The sequence below is a fragment of the Jaculus jaculus genome, chromosome 2 (genome assembly GCF_020740685.1).
Source record: "Jaculus jaculus isolate mJacJac1 chromosome 2, mJacJac1.mat.Y.cur, whole genome shotgun sequence".
Classification (NCBI taxonomy): domain Eukaryota; kingdom Metazoa; phylum Chordata; class Mammalia; order Rodentia; family Dipodidae; genus Jaculus; species Jaculus jaculus.
The window spans coordinates 198,150,888-198,167,192 of NC_059103.1; the positions used below are offsets into that span (position 1 = coordinate 198,150,888).

The window sequence follows — 16,305 nt, forward strand, 5'->3', positions numbered from 1 at the left end:
GCTCCATCCTCAGTGCTGCATAAAACTGCCATGGTAGTACATGAGCACTGAGATTACCGCACTGGGAGGTGGAAGAAGGAAGAACAAGTTAAAAGCCATTGTTGGTCTTACACTTCAGAATCAGCCTGGGATACACAAGGCCCTATCCCTGTGACTGGGTTAATCTTGGGAAGTGAATCATGGGCAGATGCTGGAGAGCGGCATCAGACCCATAGAGCTGGTGAAAACTAGTGATCTGGAGGGAAGGGTGAAGTGCTTTTTCATTTAGAGACATTCACAGAGTTGATAGTGCCACTTGAGCTTTTGTAGAGGGTCAGAATCAAATGCAGACCCACATAAGCTAAAGATGTCTGGCAGAAATGGACTAGCCAGTATAGCAGAAAGCCCCTCTCTTGATTTCTGGTTCCATGACAGACCTTCCCTGGAGCTGGTCAGCATAGCCACCCAGACAGCAGCCTGCAGACCAGCAGAAAGTCAAACCTGCAGAGATTATGAGCACACCAGTGGAGGTTTGGGTGGCTGCAACAGAGTCAGGCCTAGAGCTGCCTCGGAGACTTGAAATGTCTTGCTTTATAGAACAAATGGGGTTTTGACAAGCACATAAAGTCATCGTCTATCAGTGGCTTTACCTGGTAACTTTCTAATCTTTAAAAAAAATATTTTGGTCTACTTTTTGAAAACCATGCAGGATTGAGCCATGGGGTTTGGGCCACAGATATATGTTTGGAATGTGTCATGCTTTGGGTCTCCTGACGTGCTCTTCTGACCACACCTTTTCATTCATTCATTTTATTTATTATTTATTTGCATGCATGTGTGTTTGCATGTACACATGCATGAGCACATTTTCCTGGTTCAAACAGATGCCAGACCCATGCACCACTTTTGCATATGTCTTTATGTGGGTGCTGGGGAACTAACCTCGGGCCAGAAGGTTCTATACGCACCTTTAACCCTTAGCCATATCCCTACCTCTTCTTTCTTTTTCAAAAAAATATTTTATTTATGATTAGAGAGGGATGTGTATATTAGTAGTGAATGAGTGTGGGCACATCAAGGCCTCCTGCCACTACAAATGGACTTCAGACACATGTGCTACTTTGTGCATCTGGCCTTACAAGGGTACTGGGGAATTGAACCTGGACCATCAGGCTTTGCAAGGAAGCACCCTTAAACTGCTGCATCAGAGCCTTTTATATAGGTATTCATCAGGTTGAAATTTATCCATTCTTTCTCCTTGTTTTGTGTCTGCATATAGTATGGGTGGTGTATGTATTCGTTACTTTCTCATTGCTGAGACAGCATACTTGAAAAGATTGGTTTACAGGAATATGGAAGGGTTTATTTAGCTACAGTTCCAGGTTACAGTTCATCACAGCAGGAAGGCATGGTGGCAGGAGCATGAAACAGCTGGTCACATTCAATCCACAGCGAGTCCAGGATTCTGTTGCTGAATCTGAGACTTCCTGTTTTTTGATTAAATTGGCTGACTCAACAGTCCTCCTGAATCTGCCCTCCTTAGCACTGGAGTTACAGGTGTGTACTATCAAGCTTTTTATGTGGATGCTAAGAATTGATATCAGGTCCTCATACTGGCCTAGCAAGTGCTCTTATCTGCTGAGCTAGCACCCCACCCCCAACCCTAACCCCCCTCTTTGTATGTGCCATGTGCCTGTAGAGGCCAGAGGTTGACTTCAGGTGTCTTCTCTGTTGCTTCTCTGGCTTATTTTTATGAGAAAGGATATCGTTGAATCTGCAGCTCACCAATCCAACTAGAGAAGCTACCCAGCAAGTCATGGGGATCCTCCTACTGTGCTCCCAATTTTTACATGGATACGGGAGGGTTTAACATTAGGCCGTAAGGATTGCATGACAAGTGCCTTAGATACTAAGCCATTTCCCCAGCCCCTGCAAAGAATTCATTTTATTATGAATGGCAGATTTTATCAACAGTTTATCTGCATGTACAATAGCCATGATTACTCTTCTTTCTGAGGTTAGTGAATTAACAATGCTTGCTTTTTTAAATATTTATTTATTTATTAGAGATAGAGGGAGGGAGGGAGAGAGAGATAGTGAGAATGGGTATGCCAGGGCCTCTAATCACTGTAAACGAACTCCAGACGCATTTGCCACCATATGTATCTGGCTTATGTGGGACCTAGAGAATCAAACCTGGGTCCTTAGGCTTCATAGGCATGTACCTTAACTGCTAAGCCATCTCTCTAGCCCTACACTGCTTGTTTTTGAATGCATGAACAACTCCTTTTGATCATAATGCAGTTAAAAAAATATTGCTGGATTAAATTTGCTAATAACTTGTTAGCATTTTTACCTTTTAAAAAGAATTGTCTTGAAGCTGGGCATGGTGGTGCATACCTTCAATCTCAGCACTTGGGAAGCAGAGGTAGGAGGATTGCCATGAGTTTGAGGCCAGCCTGGGCTAGAGTGAGAGCCTGCCTCAAAAAAATAAAACAAGCCAGGCATGGTGATACACGCCTTTAATCCCAGCACTCGAGAGGCAGAGGTAGGAGGATCGTCATAACTTTGAGGCTACCCTGAGACTACATTGTGAATTCCACATCAGCTTGGACTAAAGTGAAACTCTACCTAAAAAAACAACAACAACAAAACCATAATTGTATCCTCCCTTTTATTTTCCGTGTCAGTCCATCTGGGTCTGGACTTTTTTTAGTTGGGAGATTTTTGATAACTGTTCTGATCTCCATGCTTGTTATAGGTCTATTTAAGTGATTGGTCTCATCTTGATTTAACTTAGATAGGTCATATAAATCAAGGAAATCATCCATTTCTTTCAGATTTTCATACTTTGTGGAGTATATGCTTTTATACTATGTCCCTAAAATTTTTTGAATTTCTCTGGCATCTGTTGTGATGTTACCTTTTTCATCTCCAATTTTATTAATTTGTGTCTCTCTTTCATTTGGTCAGATTTGCTAACGGTCTATCAATCTTGTTTATCCCTTCAAGGAACCAACTCTTTGTTTCATTGATTCCTTTGATTGTTTTTTTGGTTTCTATTTCATTAATTTCTGCCCCAATCTTTATTATTTCTTTCCTTGTACTGATTTTTAGTTTGCCTTATTTGTCCAAGGCCTTAAGATGAAGCATTAGGTTGTTTACTTGTGACCTTTCTAATTTCTTTTTTCTTTTTTAAAAATTTTATCTAATTTTATTTTTTTCTCAATTAAAAAAAAATTTTCCATGAGTATAAAAAATATCACATGGTAATAACCTCCTTCCCTCCCCTTTTCCACTTTGAAATTTCATTCTTTATCATATCCCTTCCTTATCTCTATAAGTCTTTTATTTTAATGTCATGGTCTTTCCCCCCTCTTATGATGGTCTTGTGTAGGTAGGGCACTATGAGGTCATGGATATCAAGGCCATTTTATGCCTGGAGGGAGCACATTGTAAGGAGTCCTACCCTTCCTTTGGCTCTTTTTGTTGTTGTTGTTCATTTTTTATTTTTATTTATTTATTTATTTGAGAGCGACAGACACAGAGAGAAAGACAGATAGAGGGAGAGAGAGAGAATGGGCGTGCCAGGGCTTCCAGCCACTGCAAACGAACTCTAGATGCGTGCGCCCCCTTGTGCATCTGGCTAACGTGGGACCTGGGGAACCGAGCCTTGAACCGGGGTCCTTAGGCTTCACAGGCAAACGCTTAACCGCTAAGCCATCTCTCCAGCCCTTCCTTTGGCTCTTTAATTCTTTCCGCCACCTCTTCCGCATTAGACCCTGAGCCTTGGAAGGTGTGATTGAGATGTTACTCGGTACTCTAGTCACTTGTTTCCAGCACTATGATACATACCTTCTGAGTTGTCCCACGGTCACTGCAATCTGTAAAGAGAAGATTTTCTACCCAAAGTGAGAGTAGCATTAATATAAGGGCATGAATATTAAGAGACGTGGTTACTGGGCAGTTTGATAATCATAGTATACACACTTATTCAGACATCAGTAGATGTTACACCCCTAGGGCTCATGACTACCCCTGTTTGAAGTTTTCAGTATCAGGGATATATTCCCTTCATTGGTGTGCGCCTCCAGTCCAATTGGAGGGCAGTTGGTTTCCACCATGACAGACATGCCACTATTACACACGTTGGCTCATTTGGCCTGGTGGCCAATATAAGGCTTGCAATGACCACTGTTGAGTATCTTCACTGGTGGTATCTCTTTCTCCCATTGAACTGCATGTAGAATGGCTTCTTCCAGCTTTCTGTCACCTGGTCTACATGGAACAGGTTATCAGCTCAGTTCCAGCAAGATTTCTCAGTGGCCTTACAGCCCAATTATGTGGAGTCTTCAGCAATAGGGTCTTACCATTGATTCCTGGTTGGAAACCAAGGTCTTTGACAATGGCCTGTAATCTTTTGGGGGCATCAGGGTCCTCCCTGGCCAACAACTCCCTGGAAGGTATCCCATCCCTGGCACTGAAAATTTTCTAGCAAGAATATATGACTCCTGAATTCCATTGTCCAAAAAAAAGTAGGATTCCGGGCTGGAGAGATGGCTTAGCAGTTAAGCGCTTGCCTGTTAAGCCTAAGGACCCTGGTTCGAGGCTCGATTCCCCAGGACCCACGTTAGCCAGATGCACAAGAGGGCGCACACATCTGGAGTTCGTTTGCAGTGGCTGGAGGCCTTGGCATGCCCATTTTCTCTCTTTCTCTCTATCTGCCTCTTTCTCTTCCTCTCTCTCTGTCACTCTCAAATAAATAAAAATGAACAATTTTTTTTAAAGTAGGATTCCATATGCGTTATTTACATCCTCTTAGATTTTGAATAGCCCTCCCTCCATCTTTCCTTTACTCGATCTCTTCCCCTGACCTCACTTTGGACCTTTTCATCCCCATTAATCTAGTCTTCTACTTACATATATGCAATACCAGCCTATTAAGTACCCTACTCCCTTCCTTTCTCTTCCCTTTGTATCTCTTTTTTTAGCTTATTGATTCTTTCTTAGCTTCTTGATTCTTTGGATTGTTTTTTTAGTTTCTATTTCATTAATTTCTGCTCTAATCTTTATTATTTGTTCCCGTCTACTGGTTTTGGGTTTGCCTTGTTCTTCTTTTTCCAAGGCTTTAAGGTGAAGCACTGGGTCATTTACTTGCAACCTTTCTAATTTCTTTATATAGGCCCTTAAAACTTTAAATTTACCTCTTAGGATGCCTTAATTGTGTCCCAGAGATTTTGGTATGTTGTGTTCTCATTATCATTTGCCTCTATAAATTTTTTTACTTCCTTCTTGATTTCTTTCTTCATTGACCCATTCATCATCTAGTAGTGTGTTGTTTAATTTCCATGATTTTGTGTATGCTCTATAGCCTTTCTTGCTATTGATTTGTAGTTTCCATTGTGGTCAGATAGAATGCAAGGAATTATTTTCCTGAATTTATTAAGATTTGCTTTGTGTCCTAATATATGGTCTATTTTAGAGAATGTTCCATGTGCTGCTGAAAAGAATGTATATTCTGCAGCATTTAGATGAAATGTCCTGTATGTATCTCTTAGGTCCATTTTTTTTCTATGACCTCATTTAGTCCACATGCATGCCTTGTTTTCTCCCCACCCCCCAGGATGATCTGTCAATTGATGACAGTGGGATGTTGAAGTCACCCAGTACCACTGTGTTTGGTGTTATCTGTGACCTTAGTTCTAATAGTGTTTGTTTGATGAATATGGGGGCTCCCATGTTTGGTGCATATATGTTTAGGATTGTAATGTCCTCCTGTTGGAGGGTGCCTTTAATCAATATAAAGTGGCCTTCCTTATCTTTCTTAACTAATGTTGGACTGAAGTCTACCTTGTCAGATACTAGGATAGCAACCCCTGCTTGTTTTCTAGGTTCATTTGCTTGAAACACCGTTTTCCGACCTTTCACCCTCAGATAATGTCCATCCTTTGTAGAAAGGTGGGTATCTTGGACGCAACAAATGGAAGTATCCTGCATTTTAACCCAGTCTGCAAACCTATATGCCTTTTGGTTGGGGCATTGAGGCTATTGATATTAAGAGATAATATTGAAATGTAGGTAATCATGTTTGCCTTTTTTTTTTTTTTTGTAGTTCTTCTGGTTTTACCTTTGCTCTCTTGTGTTAACTAGTATTTGAGTATTGTTTGTTTTTTTCCCAGTTCCTTATATGTGTGCTTTTCTTTTTCTTTAGCATGGAGGATTCTTTCAAGTATTTTCTGTAGAGCTGGTTTTGTCTTCAAATACTCCTTTAGCTTGCTTTTGTCGTGGAATGTCCTTATTTCTCTGTCTATTTGAATGGATAGCTTTTCAGGGTAAAGTAACCTTGGTTGACAGTTGTTTTCTTTCAGGACTTGTAATATATCACTCCACACCCTTCTGGCTTTTAAAGTTTGTGTTGAGTAATCTCATGTAATGGTGATAAGCTTGGCTTTGTAGTTGACTTGAGTTTTCTCTCTGACTGCTTTCAATATTTTTTTCATTGGTTTGTGTGTTTGGTGGTTTGATTATAATATGGTGAGGAGGGTTTTTTTCTGTTTTTTTTTTTTTTTTTTTTTTTCTGGCTGGTGTTCTGAAGGCCTCCTGTATCTGCATTGGCACCTTTTTCCAAATTTGGGGGAAGTTTTCTTCTATGATTTTTTTGAGGATGCCTACTATGCCTTTGGAGTGAAATTCTTCTCCTTCTACTATGCCCTGAATTCTATTTGATCTTTTCGTAATGTTCCGAATACCTTGAAATTCCCACTCATACTTTTGTATTAGTTTGTCCTTCTGTTTGTTGGACTGTATTAGATCTGCCACCTGGTCTTCTAGCTTGGATATAATGTCCTCTCCTTCATCCATTCTATTGTTGAGATTTTCTACAGAATTTTTATTCCATTAACTATGTTCTTTATTGCTAGTAATTCTTACTGGTTTTTTTTTCAATATTTGTATTTCCTTATTTATGTCTACTATTGACTTCTTTATTTCATTAAATTGGTGTTCTGTGTCTTCTTTGCCTCCTTTGATTTCGTCTTTGAGTTGTTTGAACATATTTATAATCATTCTTTTGAAATCTTTCTCTGGCATTTCCTCTACCTCGTTCTCACTGGAGGTCATTTTTGATGCACTAATGCTTTTTGGTAGATTTCATTGTCATGATTTTTGGTGTTTATTTGTTATAATATATATATTTTTGCAACTTGGATTATTTTATGATTGGATTTTCTAGTTAGCTGAGTATTATTAGATGTATCAATCATTCTGATGTTGTATATCTTCAGGATAGGAGCTTAATGTGCTCAGTGTGGCTCTCAAGACTCTCAGAGTATCTACAAGAGTGACTCTAGGTGTTGGGTTTGCCTATTTCGAGAATATTCAAATAGGCTGAGTGGAACCAAATACAGATAGTTTCCACAATTTAACTAAACAATATACACTTGCAATGAAAAACAGCACAGCATATTTATGCAAGAGTAGGTATTATGACAACCATATCCTCTGTCTGTCCCGTAAGGTGTGTGGTGCCTTACTCACTCCCTTAATCCTGACAACAAGGAGGTTAAGATTCTGGTCTGTATTGGGTTCCAAGTCAGCTTGTGACCAGGTGAGACCCTTCCCTAATGTATAATAGAAGAGGAAACAAAGCCACTATAAATCAAGAAGCAACAAATAACAAGCCCCAAATACAGCTTATTTACTAGTGGCAAATCTGACCATCCATCAGATTTAACATATAATTTATCCTGTTATGGAAGGTCCAATTAGCACTTCTGTTTCAGTCCTTTATACCAGGTTTATTAGGCATGTACTTACCTGGTGTAATCCCAGTTACCTTTTGGGATGATCTTGGTCTCAGTTATGCTTGGATCCTGCTGTTGGTTCAAGTAGGCGTGGTTGGGTCCCTGGACTGCTGCTCTGTTCCCTGGAGCTGGGCACTGGCGGTATGGGAGGGGAAGCTGCTGATGCTGCTCTGGTTCTCTCGCTGTTCCACGTGTTATTCTACCTTGTGATATGGTCCTCCATTGTTCTGCCATTCTCCCTTCACATTTCTTGAGTTTGCGGAGAGCTTGGTGTGAGCGGGAAATCCCCTCACCCGGCTTTTCCTGTGGCTGAAGCCGAGCCTGGTAGCCGGCTAGCGAGTGCCACTGCTCCCACAGTGGTCCTGCTCATGGACCTGCCTGGGGCACTTCGGCTGGCCTGTGTGGGCTCTGGATGCTCTGGATCTCTCCTACTTCTCTGCTACCATTTCTATTTCCTTTACACCTCACTTTGTAGTAATAGTGAATATTTTTCTGGGTTTTTTTTTTTTTTTTCTTTTTGCCTTTTTCTCCCCAGGCTGCTTTGGCGTGGTACCTATGCAGCCATCTTTTTAGATTTTTTTTTTTTTTTAAACTTTCTCTTGGAAGTTTCAGTCTGACAAGGCTGCTCTCCCCCACACTTTGGGAAGAGGTAGTTGTGTTGGTATAGTGACCGATGCCTATAATCTCAGCACCCAGGAAGTGAAGGCAGGAGACTGAGGTGGTCAAAGTCAGCCCCTTCAAAGAGTTTGTTGACAGCCTGGAATACTTGCGATTTTGTCTCAAAAAAAAAAAAAAAAACCCAAAACAACTTACATACCAGTAGGTATTTGCTCCCCAGAACCCACGCAAGCCACATGCACAAGCTTGTTCTTATGCACAGATGGTGCATGCACCTGGAATTCGATTGTGGTGGTTACAAGCCCTGGCACACCAATCCTCTCCTCTCCCCCACCCATAAAACAAATGAATAAATGTTTTAAAAGTAGATGTTTCTTGGTTTGGTTTTCATTTGTCTTATGTCTAATTAAGTGGTTACTTGACTTAGTAGGAGGACTTTATTTTGGTTATAATGTATATTTGTTTGTTTGTTTTTCCTTGAGGTAGGATCTCACTCTAGCCCAGGCTGACCTGGAATTCACTATATAGCCTCAGGGTGGCCTGGACCTCACTGTGATCCTCCTACCTCTGCCCCTGTTTTTAATCAGCAGTGTCTAGTATGTTGCTCTTCGTGCACATAGAAAGAACTTGTAGGGAGATGATTTTCAAAGAATGCAGCAAACTAACACATTTGGTTTTGTTGTGAAGTTTTCTCCCAGTTGCAAAAATTAGATTAAAGCCGCACATGGTGGCACTCAGGAGGCAGAGGTAGGAGGATCACAGTGAGTTCCAGGCCACCCTGAGGCTATATAGTGAATTCCAGGTCAGCCTGGGCCAGAGTGAGAATCTACCACAAAAAAAAAGAAGAGATATTAAATTGCATTGCATTCAGATAATACATCTTTTTGACATAGCTAAAATAGGATTCCTGGTCTTTTAACAAATGGCTTAACAAATACGTATTATGCTACTATGTTAGGTCCTGCCCTGGGTGTGGAAGCATGTTGATTGTTTGGGGAGTAAGTCCCTGTTCTCCTCAAGCTCTTTGTTCATGTGATAATGCCAGAAAGGGAAGCAAGAAGATAGTAGCAGTAATATAAATAGCAATATATATTGTGATTACTAGATTTCAAATATTGCACACTGAAAATCATTTTTCCCTCAACAGAATATGACCGATACCTAGCATCTAGCAAAAGAATGGCAGCTGCATACCTCGACCCAAACTTGAATCATACACCAAGTTCAAGTACTAAGACTCACTTGGGTACCGGCATGGAGCGGTCCCCTGGTGCAATGGAGCGAGTATTGAAGGTCTTTCATTATTTTGAAAGCAGTAGTGAGCCAACCACATGGGCCAGTATTATCAGGCATGGAGATGCTACTGATGTCAGGGTAAGTGTGTCTTCCCATGTGACATCTTTAGATATTTACGTTTTTATGTCATGTTCAGTAAAAGATGGAGTAATTCTCTTTTAACCTATTAGGTACTTTCCATGTTAAAGAGTTAGCCTTTTCTTAATAGTATGTATTTATTTATTATATGCTTGAGGGGCTAGGGTTCAGTAAAGTAGACTTAGGTTTGCTGCCTAACAGTTGGCAAGGTGGAGGCCATTCTTAATATGTTACTGATCAAACTTTTGATTATACAGATTCTTAGGAAAATAGTAACTGAATCATATTTTAATCTTATGATGCCAGTTATTTGGTTTTGTTTCCACCTAATTTTCTTAACTCTTTAAAAAGTACAGAGTAACCAGTGTAATTGAAATAGCCTCTAATATTTGTAAAATAATAAAATATTTTTTCTAGGAGGTGTAATTTTGGGAGTGCTTACATAACTAGCTTAAATAATTTCTTTAGCAACATGTATTATACATATGTATGTTGAATGGATGGTATATAACAAGCCCTGTAAGATTGTGGGGATGTAAACAACCTGTGTTAATCAGCTTTCTGTCACTTTAATGAAGTTTCTTTAGGTAATTAACTTATAAAGCTTAAACATTTATTATGGTTCATGGTTTTGGAGTTTCTAGTCCATGACTGTGTGATCCTATTGCTTTTGGCCTCAGGCAAGATAACTTAATATGGTAGGAAATCCTTGGTACAGCAGACTGCTCATCTGAGCCAGAAAGTGAAGAGACAAAGAGGAGAGATGAGGGGGTTTCATAATTTCCCTCGGGTCATGCCGGGTACATAAGAACTTCCTTCTTGGCTTTAACTTTTACAAGCATATGAGAACCTGGGGACCAATCCTTTAACACAGGGACCTTTGCAGGGGTCAACTATAGCAAAGTCTAAAGTCCTTGTTGTTTAGCTTAGAGTCTGTAGGAGGAGAGACATGCCATTGCAGAGTGCTCTTCTGGGAGTGGCTGGGTGATGTGAACCCTAAAGTACGACATGTAAGTGAGGAGCTAATGCTGCAGAGTTCTTGGCTTTGGGAGGGAGGAAGAGCTAGTTAGTGATGAAGACCTGGGGAGGAGAGCAGGCAAGTCAGAGGGGAAAATGTGTGTGAAAGTGAGGTGTGAACAAGTAGTGTGGAGATTTCAGAAAATGGAGCTCTGGTTTTCCTAAAAGCATTTGCTTTGGTCAAGTGTTGAAAGCATACTTTCCCCCTTGATTCTCTCTTGTCTCTAATTATAACTTTTAGGGAACAGGGTTGTCCATTGAGGAGGAACCTTGGTTCTTTTTTTCTTCTTTTTACAGTAATATAATGAAATCAGTTAATGTAGATGCCTTTACTAATCTAGGCAAACAAGGAGTTGGTAGACTTGATTAAAGGCCAAAGTCTTGAATTACATACAATATGGTCACCTCTGTAAGACAGCTATATTGATGAGCTTTTCAGTGGATTAATGACTAAAGGAGAATGATTTAGGATGGGAAAACATGTGTCAGTACAAAGGCACTGATCTTATTAAAGAGTCTCCAGATTCATGTACAACAACTCTGTGTGAAGAAGCCTCATGCTTCCTGGTGGTGTGCTGTAGAAAACTGTCTCTTAGGCACTTTTACCTGATAGCCAGTTTCATACAGTGTGACCACCCTAAGCACCAACCATAGTCATGATTACTCAACAGGGATGCAAGCTGCTGTGCTCAACCCCTAACTAATTCAGGAACCTGGGTTGACTGATGGTAATTATCTTGTTCATACCTTTGATCAGGTGTCAGGACCACTTCCTACACTGCTCTGGATATAAATCTGGGATTAGTCCAGAACAGTCAGTGTTAATCTGGGCTGTGCTATATTATTAGACTTGATTACCAGAAACATTGCAGCAATACTTCATAATAGTGACATAGCTCTCCAAATCCTACCCAAGGAAGAATTCCCTTCCTGGAGAAGGAAAGCTGCTTACACAGTCCTCATGTGATTCTAGATGCAAGAAAACATTATAGTAGCCTCTTCAGTGGGCTCAGGAAAATTACTTGTACTCGTGAGCCAGTTGAATCATCAATCATGAAATTCTGGACTGAAGGTGTATGCAGAGAGACAGTGATGTAGAAAGTTCACACTATAGGCTTGGTGGAAGAACTTTAGGTAACACGATGAGCATGGCAGAAGTGAGCCCAGAAGAGACTATGGCATGGCCTCAGACACAGACGGCCACATTCCTTTGTACTTCTCCTTGTCAGCTTGCAACTATGATTTTATCCTATTTCCTGCCTTTTCCCTACTGGTACCGGCCTCTTAACTAGTCTGGTCTTATAGTCAGTATTTCCCAGCTGTACTGCATCATAGTACCTTGCTATAGCACATTCTACAAATACTGACCTCTACTTCTCACTCTATCTCACGCTTTCACACAAAGCAGAGAAGCAGGATTGTACAAACCCTGCATTGAGCATCTGTTGGTCATCTTTACCAATGGCATACATTCCTTTTAGGTTGCAGTATCACATTTCATTAATTAGAATATTTCAGACTTGTTCATTATTACATCTGTGATGGCAAATATGATCAGTGATCTTTGGTGTTATTCTTGTGGTTGTTTTGAGGACCCACAACCATACCCATGCAAGATAGCAAATGACTGGTACCTGTGGATGTTCCCCCCGCTTTATCAACTGACAATTTGCTCTTTTCTCCTCCTACTTTCCTTATTTCCTGAGATGCAGTAATGTTAAAATTATTCAATGTAATGACCTTATAATTGTTTGTAAGAGTAAAAGTGAAATAAAGAGTTTCATGTCTCTCACTTTCAATGAAAAGTTACATCTGGGGGCTGGAGAGATGGCTTAGTGGTTAAGGCATTTGTCTGTGAAGCCTAAGAACCTAGGTTTCATTCCCCAGTACCAATGTAAGCCAGATGTGCAAGGTGGTGCATATGTTTGGAGTTTGTTTGCAGTGGGTGGAGGTCCTGTTGTCCCCAAGCTCTTTCTGTCTGTCTGTCTGTCTGTCTGTCTGTCTGTCTGTCTGTCTCTCCCTCCCTCTCTCTCTCTCTCTCTCTCTCTCTCTCTCTCTCTCTCTGCCTCTACCTCTCAAATAAATTAAAAACATTCTTTTTTAAGTTACAGCTGATTAAGTTTCTGAGGAAAATATGAGAGCCAAGACAGTCCAAAAGCTGATTCTCTTATGCCAAATAGTGCCATGTTGTAAATGCAAAGGATAATTCTGGAAGGAAATAAAAAGTGCTACTCCACTAGTGAATGTATGAATAATAAGAAAGCGATATCACCAGTGTGCTTGAAAGAAGATTAAACCAATCACCACATTCTCTTAAGATAAAGCCAAGCCCAAACAGATTCTACAAAGGCTGAGAGAGGTGAGGATGCCACCACAGTAGAGGTTGACTTCTGAGGTTTAAGGAAAGGGATCTATTAATATAAAAGGGCATGAAGCAATGAATGCTAACATGGATGCTTTAGCAAGCTACCCAGAAATGGTGCTAAGCCAACTGATGAAGGTTGCTGTGCTTTATAGCAAAGTTTTGTTTTGTTTTTTAATTTATTTATTTGAGAGCAAAGACAGAGAGAAAAAAAAAGGGTACGCCAGGGCCTCCAGCAACTGCAAACGAACTCCAGACGTGTGCATGTGGTTCACATGGGTCCTGAGGAATTGCGCCTTGAACCAGGGTCCTTAGGCTTCACAGGCAAATGCTTAACTGCTAAGCCATCTCTCCAGCCCTATAGCAAAGTTTTAATGTAGATCAAACCACTTTATATTAGAAGAGACCATCTTGGACGGTCAGTTGCGGGGAAGAAGAAGTTTCAAAGGACAGATTAGTGTGTTAGCCCCTAACACAGCAGGTGATCTGAGATTATGCCAGTGCTCATTTATCATTGTGAAAATCTGTGGGTCCTTAAGAAATACTCTCACTCTTACTCCACTCTGCCTGTGCTCTGCCAATGGAACAGTAGAACCTGGGTGACGGCACAGAGTCTGGTGACAGCATGTTCTGTTTGCAGCATGCTTCAGTGGATTTCTGAAATCCGTCTTAAGACTTGCTGCTCAGAGAAAGAATCCCTTCAAAATACACTTGCTCATTGACAGGGCACCTTGTTACCCAAGAGCTAATGGAGGTAGACAGTGAGATTGCTAACTGTTGAAAATCACATCTATTCTGTAGCCCAGGGGTCAAGATGATTTCCATTTTTAAGTTTTATTAATCATGAGATCTATTTTGTAAAGGCTACATCTGTCTTCACAATGAGTGCTTCTTTTGATGGGCTTTGAGACCCTACATCCCCCAAAGCCCTGTTCCCTGCTTTTGGGGGTGGGGTTGAAGCCACACAAGATGTTTGCCTTATGTTTACTCTGAAGCCTGACCTCTTAGAACTCTGAAGCCTGGTGAGAGAACACTCACTTCACTCACTGGGCCACATTCTTAAAGCACCTTAAAATTACAATCTGAGTATGAAGTTTCTTTTTTAAATTTATTTATTTTTATTGACAACTTCCATGCTTTTGAGTATGAAGTTTATCTAAACATACAGAACATTCTTAGGTTCAGCTAGCTTCATGAGCCCCTGTGGAATGGCTGGTAATTACTAGAGCCTGAATAAGATAAATCCATGTAGTTGCTAAAAAGTATGTGTGGTTGGGAGAATACTAAGTACTAATGTTGTACTCCTAGCGGGAGGAGTCGCAGTAGAAAGTAACATTCTGTGACTGATTCAAACACACAAGCAAATTGGTATACATGAGTTTGTGGGAGCAGTGAGTTCTTTGAGTAGAGTTAGCCATGTTAAGAATGGCAGGTAAGGGCTGGAGAGATGGCTTAAAGGTTAAGGCACTTGCCTGCAAAGCTAAAGGACCTCAGTTCAATTCCTCAGGACCCACATAAGCTAGATGCACAAGATGGTGCATACGTCTGGAGTTCATATGCAGTGGCTGGAAGCCCTGGTGTGCCCATTCTCTCTCTTTTGATCTGTTTCATTCCCTCTCTAAAATAAATAAATAAAAATAAAATATTAAAACAAGATACTCTTATTTAAAAATATGGCAGGTAGCCAGAGGAAAAGAATCATGGGCAGTTTCTCCTGCCCAGTTATCACTGTAGGCACTGCCTGGAGGATCTCCTGGGAGCAGTTGAAGGCCTGCAGCATGAGGTATTTTCTGCCCTACTTATCTAGAATCAGAAATGAAAACTGTTCTCTCTGGAGGAGCAGGTCAGTGTCCATTCAAGAGCTTGAACACTGGCTTTTGTGGGTACAAATAATTTGGGTGCCAGAAAGGACTCTGAAGGTCTTAGACTTTTCCTAAAGAGAACATATCATCTGTGGAGACAGCTAGAAAAGAAAGCCTTTGGAGCAAAGTAATGGGAGAATTGTGCTAAGGAGAATGTGAGTGGGCACATCACAAGGAACAGAAATTGTCAACAAAGACATGAGGGTGATCCCTAAAGATGTCTGAGCCCATGTACATGTTCCTCCAGATGGCTATCAGGAATTTCTCGTATGTGATATTGAGATGGGGCATTCATTGTGTCACACTTGTGCTTCTAGGTCCAGTCTGTAGATTTGTGTTTTTTATGCCTCTCGAGTTTCGGGTGGTTTGTTATAGGAGCAGTAGGGGAGCTAAAACAGCAACTGTGGACTGTAAGAGTTCAATGCGCATTTTTTGCTTTGGAGGACTTGTAGGTGGACCCCTGTGTTAGGCGTTCAGGCATAAGATCTGTTGTTGGCTAACTTGGTGGCACTAAGCTCCTAGAGTACAGGGTATGATCAGAGAGGAAGGAAGAGATCTTTTCATTTTCCAAACAGGAAGAGTAAAGGAGAATCATACTAAGACAAGGTTACGGGCCACTGTAGATGGTCAGTAAAGATGAGTGTATTTGGTCTTTCTTAGGAGGAAGTAATAAGATGAGCAGTGCTAACAGTACAGGTGGCTTCAGATAGCCCTTCTTCTAAGAAGCCTTGAAAATAAATCATGAGAAGATGGTGAAACCTTTGCCACAGAACAGTTAACTGTTTGCATGCGTTCATTACATCATGTCTTTCTCCTACTAGCCTCAGTCCCTTTATAGGTAAGAATTGCACCTTCCCTTTCATTGTGCTCCTAGTGTAATGTATATGGTAGGCACTGAGGAGATTTACTTTGTGACTGAATGAACATGAAGGAAGAGGTCTCATGACTTATCGCAGACATTCTTATATATAAACAATTAAGTAGCACACCAAACCTAACCAAATCATGAAGACACAAAATTGTATGCAGCCTCATCTCACTGAGTTACCAGAGATGTATCAACTATAACTGAAGTGTCTTGTGTAGTTTTTTTTCTGTTTGTTTTTTTCTTTTGTTTAAATTCATCAGATTGACAACCACTGTAAGGTTTTTTTTTTTGTTTTTGTTTTTGTTCTTTTTTTGGTATTATTAGTATGGGATGTCGGACAGTCTCTAACAGTCTTTGTGAAGTTTTGGTAGTGTTCTGTTGGTGAGCAGTTAGTTACACTACAGGTTGTTTGGTTTCAGTGTG

The 16,305-nt window shown here is 40.6% G+C and overlaps 1 protein-coding gene across 11 annotated transcripts in view; it reads left to right on the forward strand.

The window, feature by feature from the left end:
• The window catches only part of Ptk2 (protein tyrosine kinase 2), a 296,868-nt gene that overhangs the window by 109,689 nt on the left and 170,874 nt on the right, over nucleotides 1-16,305 (forward strand). For 10 of the 11 annotated variants that reach the window (XM_045143862.1, XM_045143858.1, XM_045143860.1 and 7 more), the window contains one exon: nucleotides 9,547-9,773. In XM_045143862.1, the coding sequence (XP_044999797.1) occupies nucleotides 9,547-9,773 (227 nt within the window). Of the gene's footprint in view, nucleotides 1-9,546; nucleotides 9,774-16,305 lie in introns of those variants that run through there. The other variant, XM_004672034.2, reaches the window with a different exon arrangement.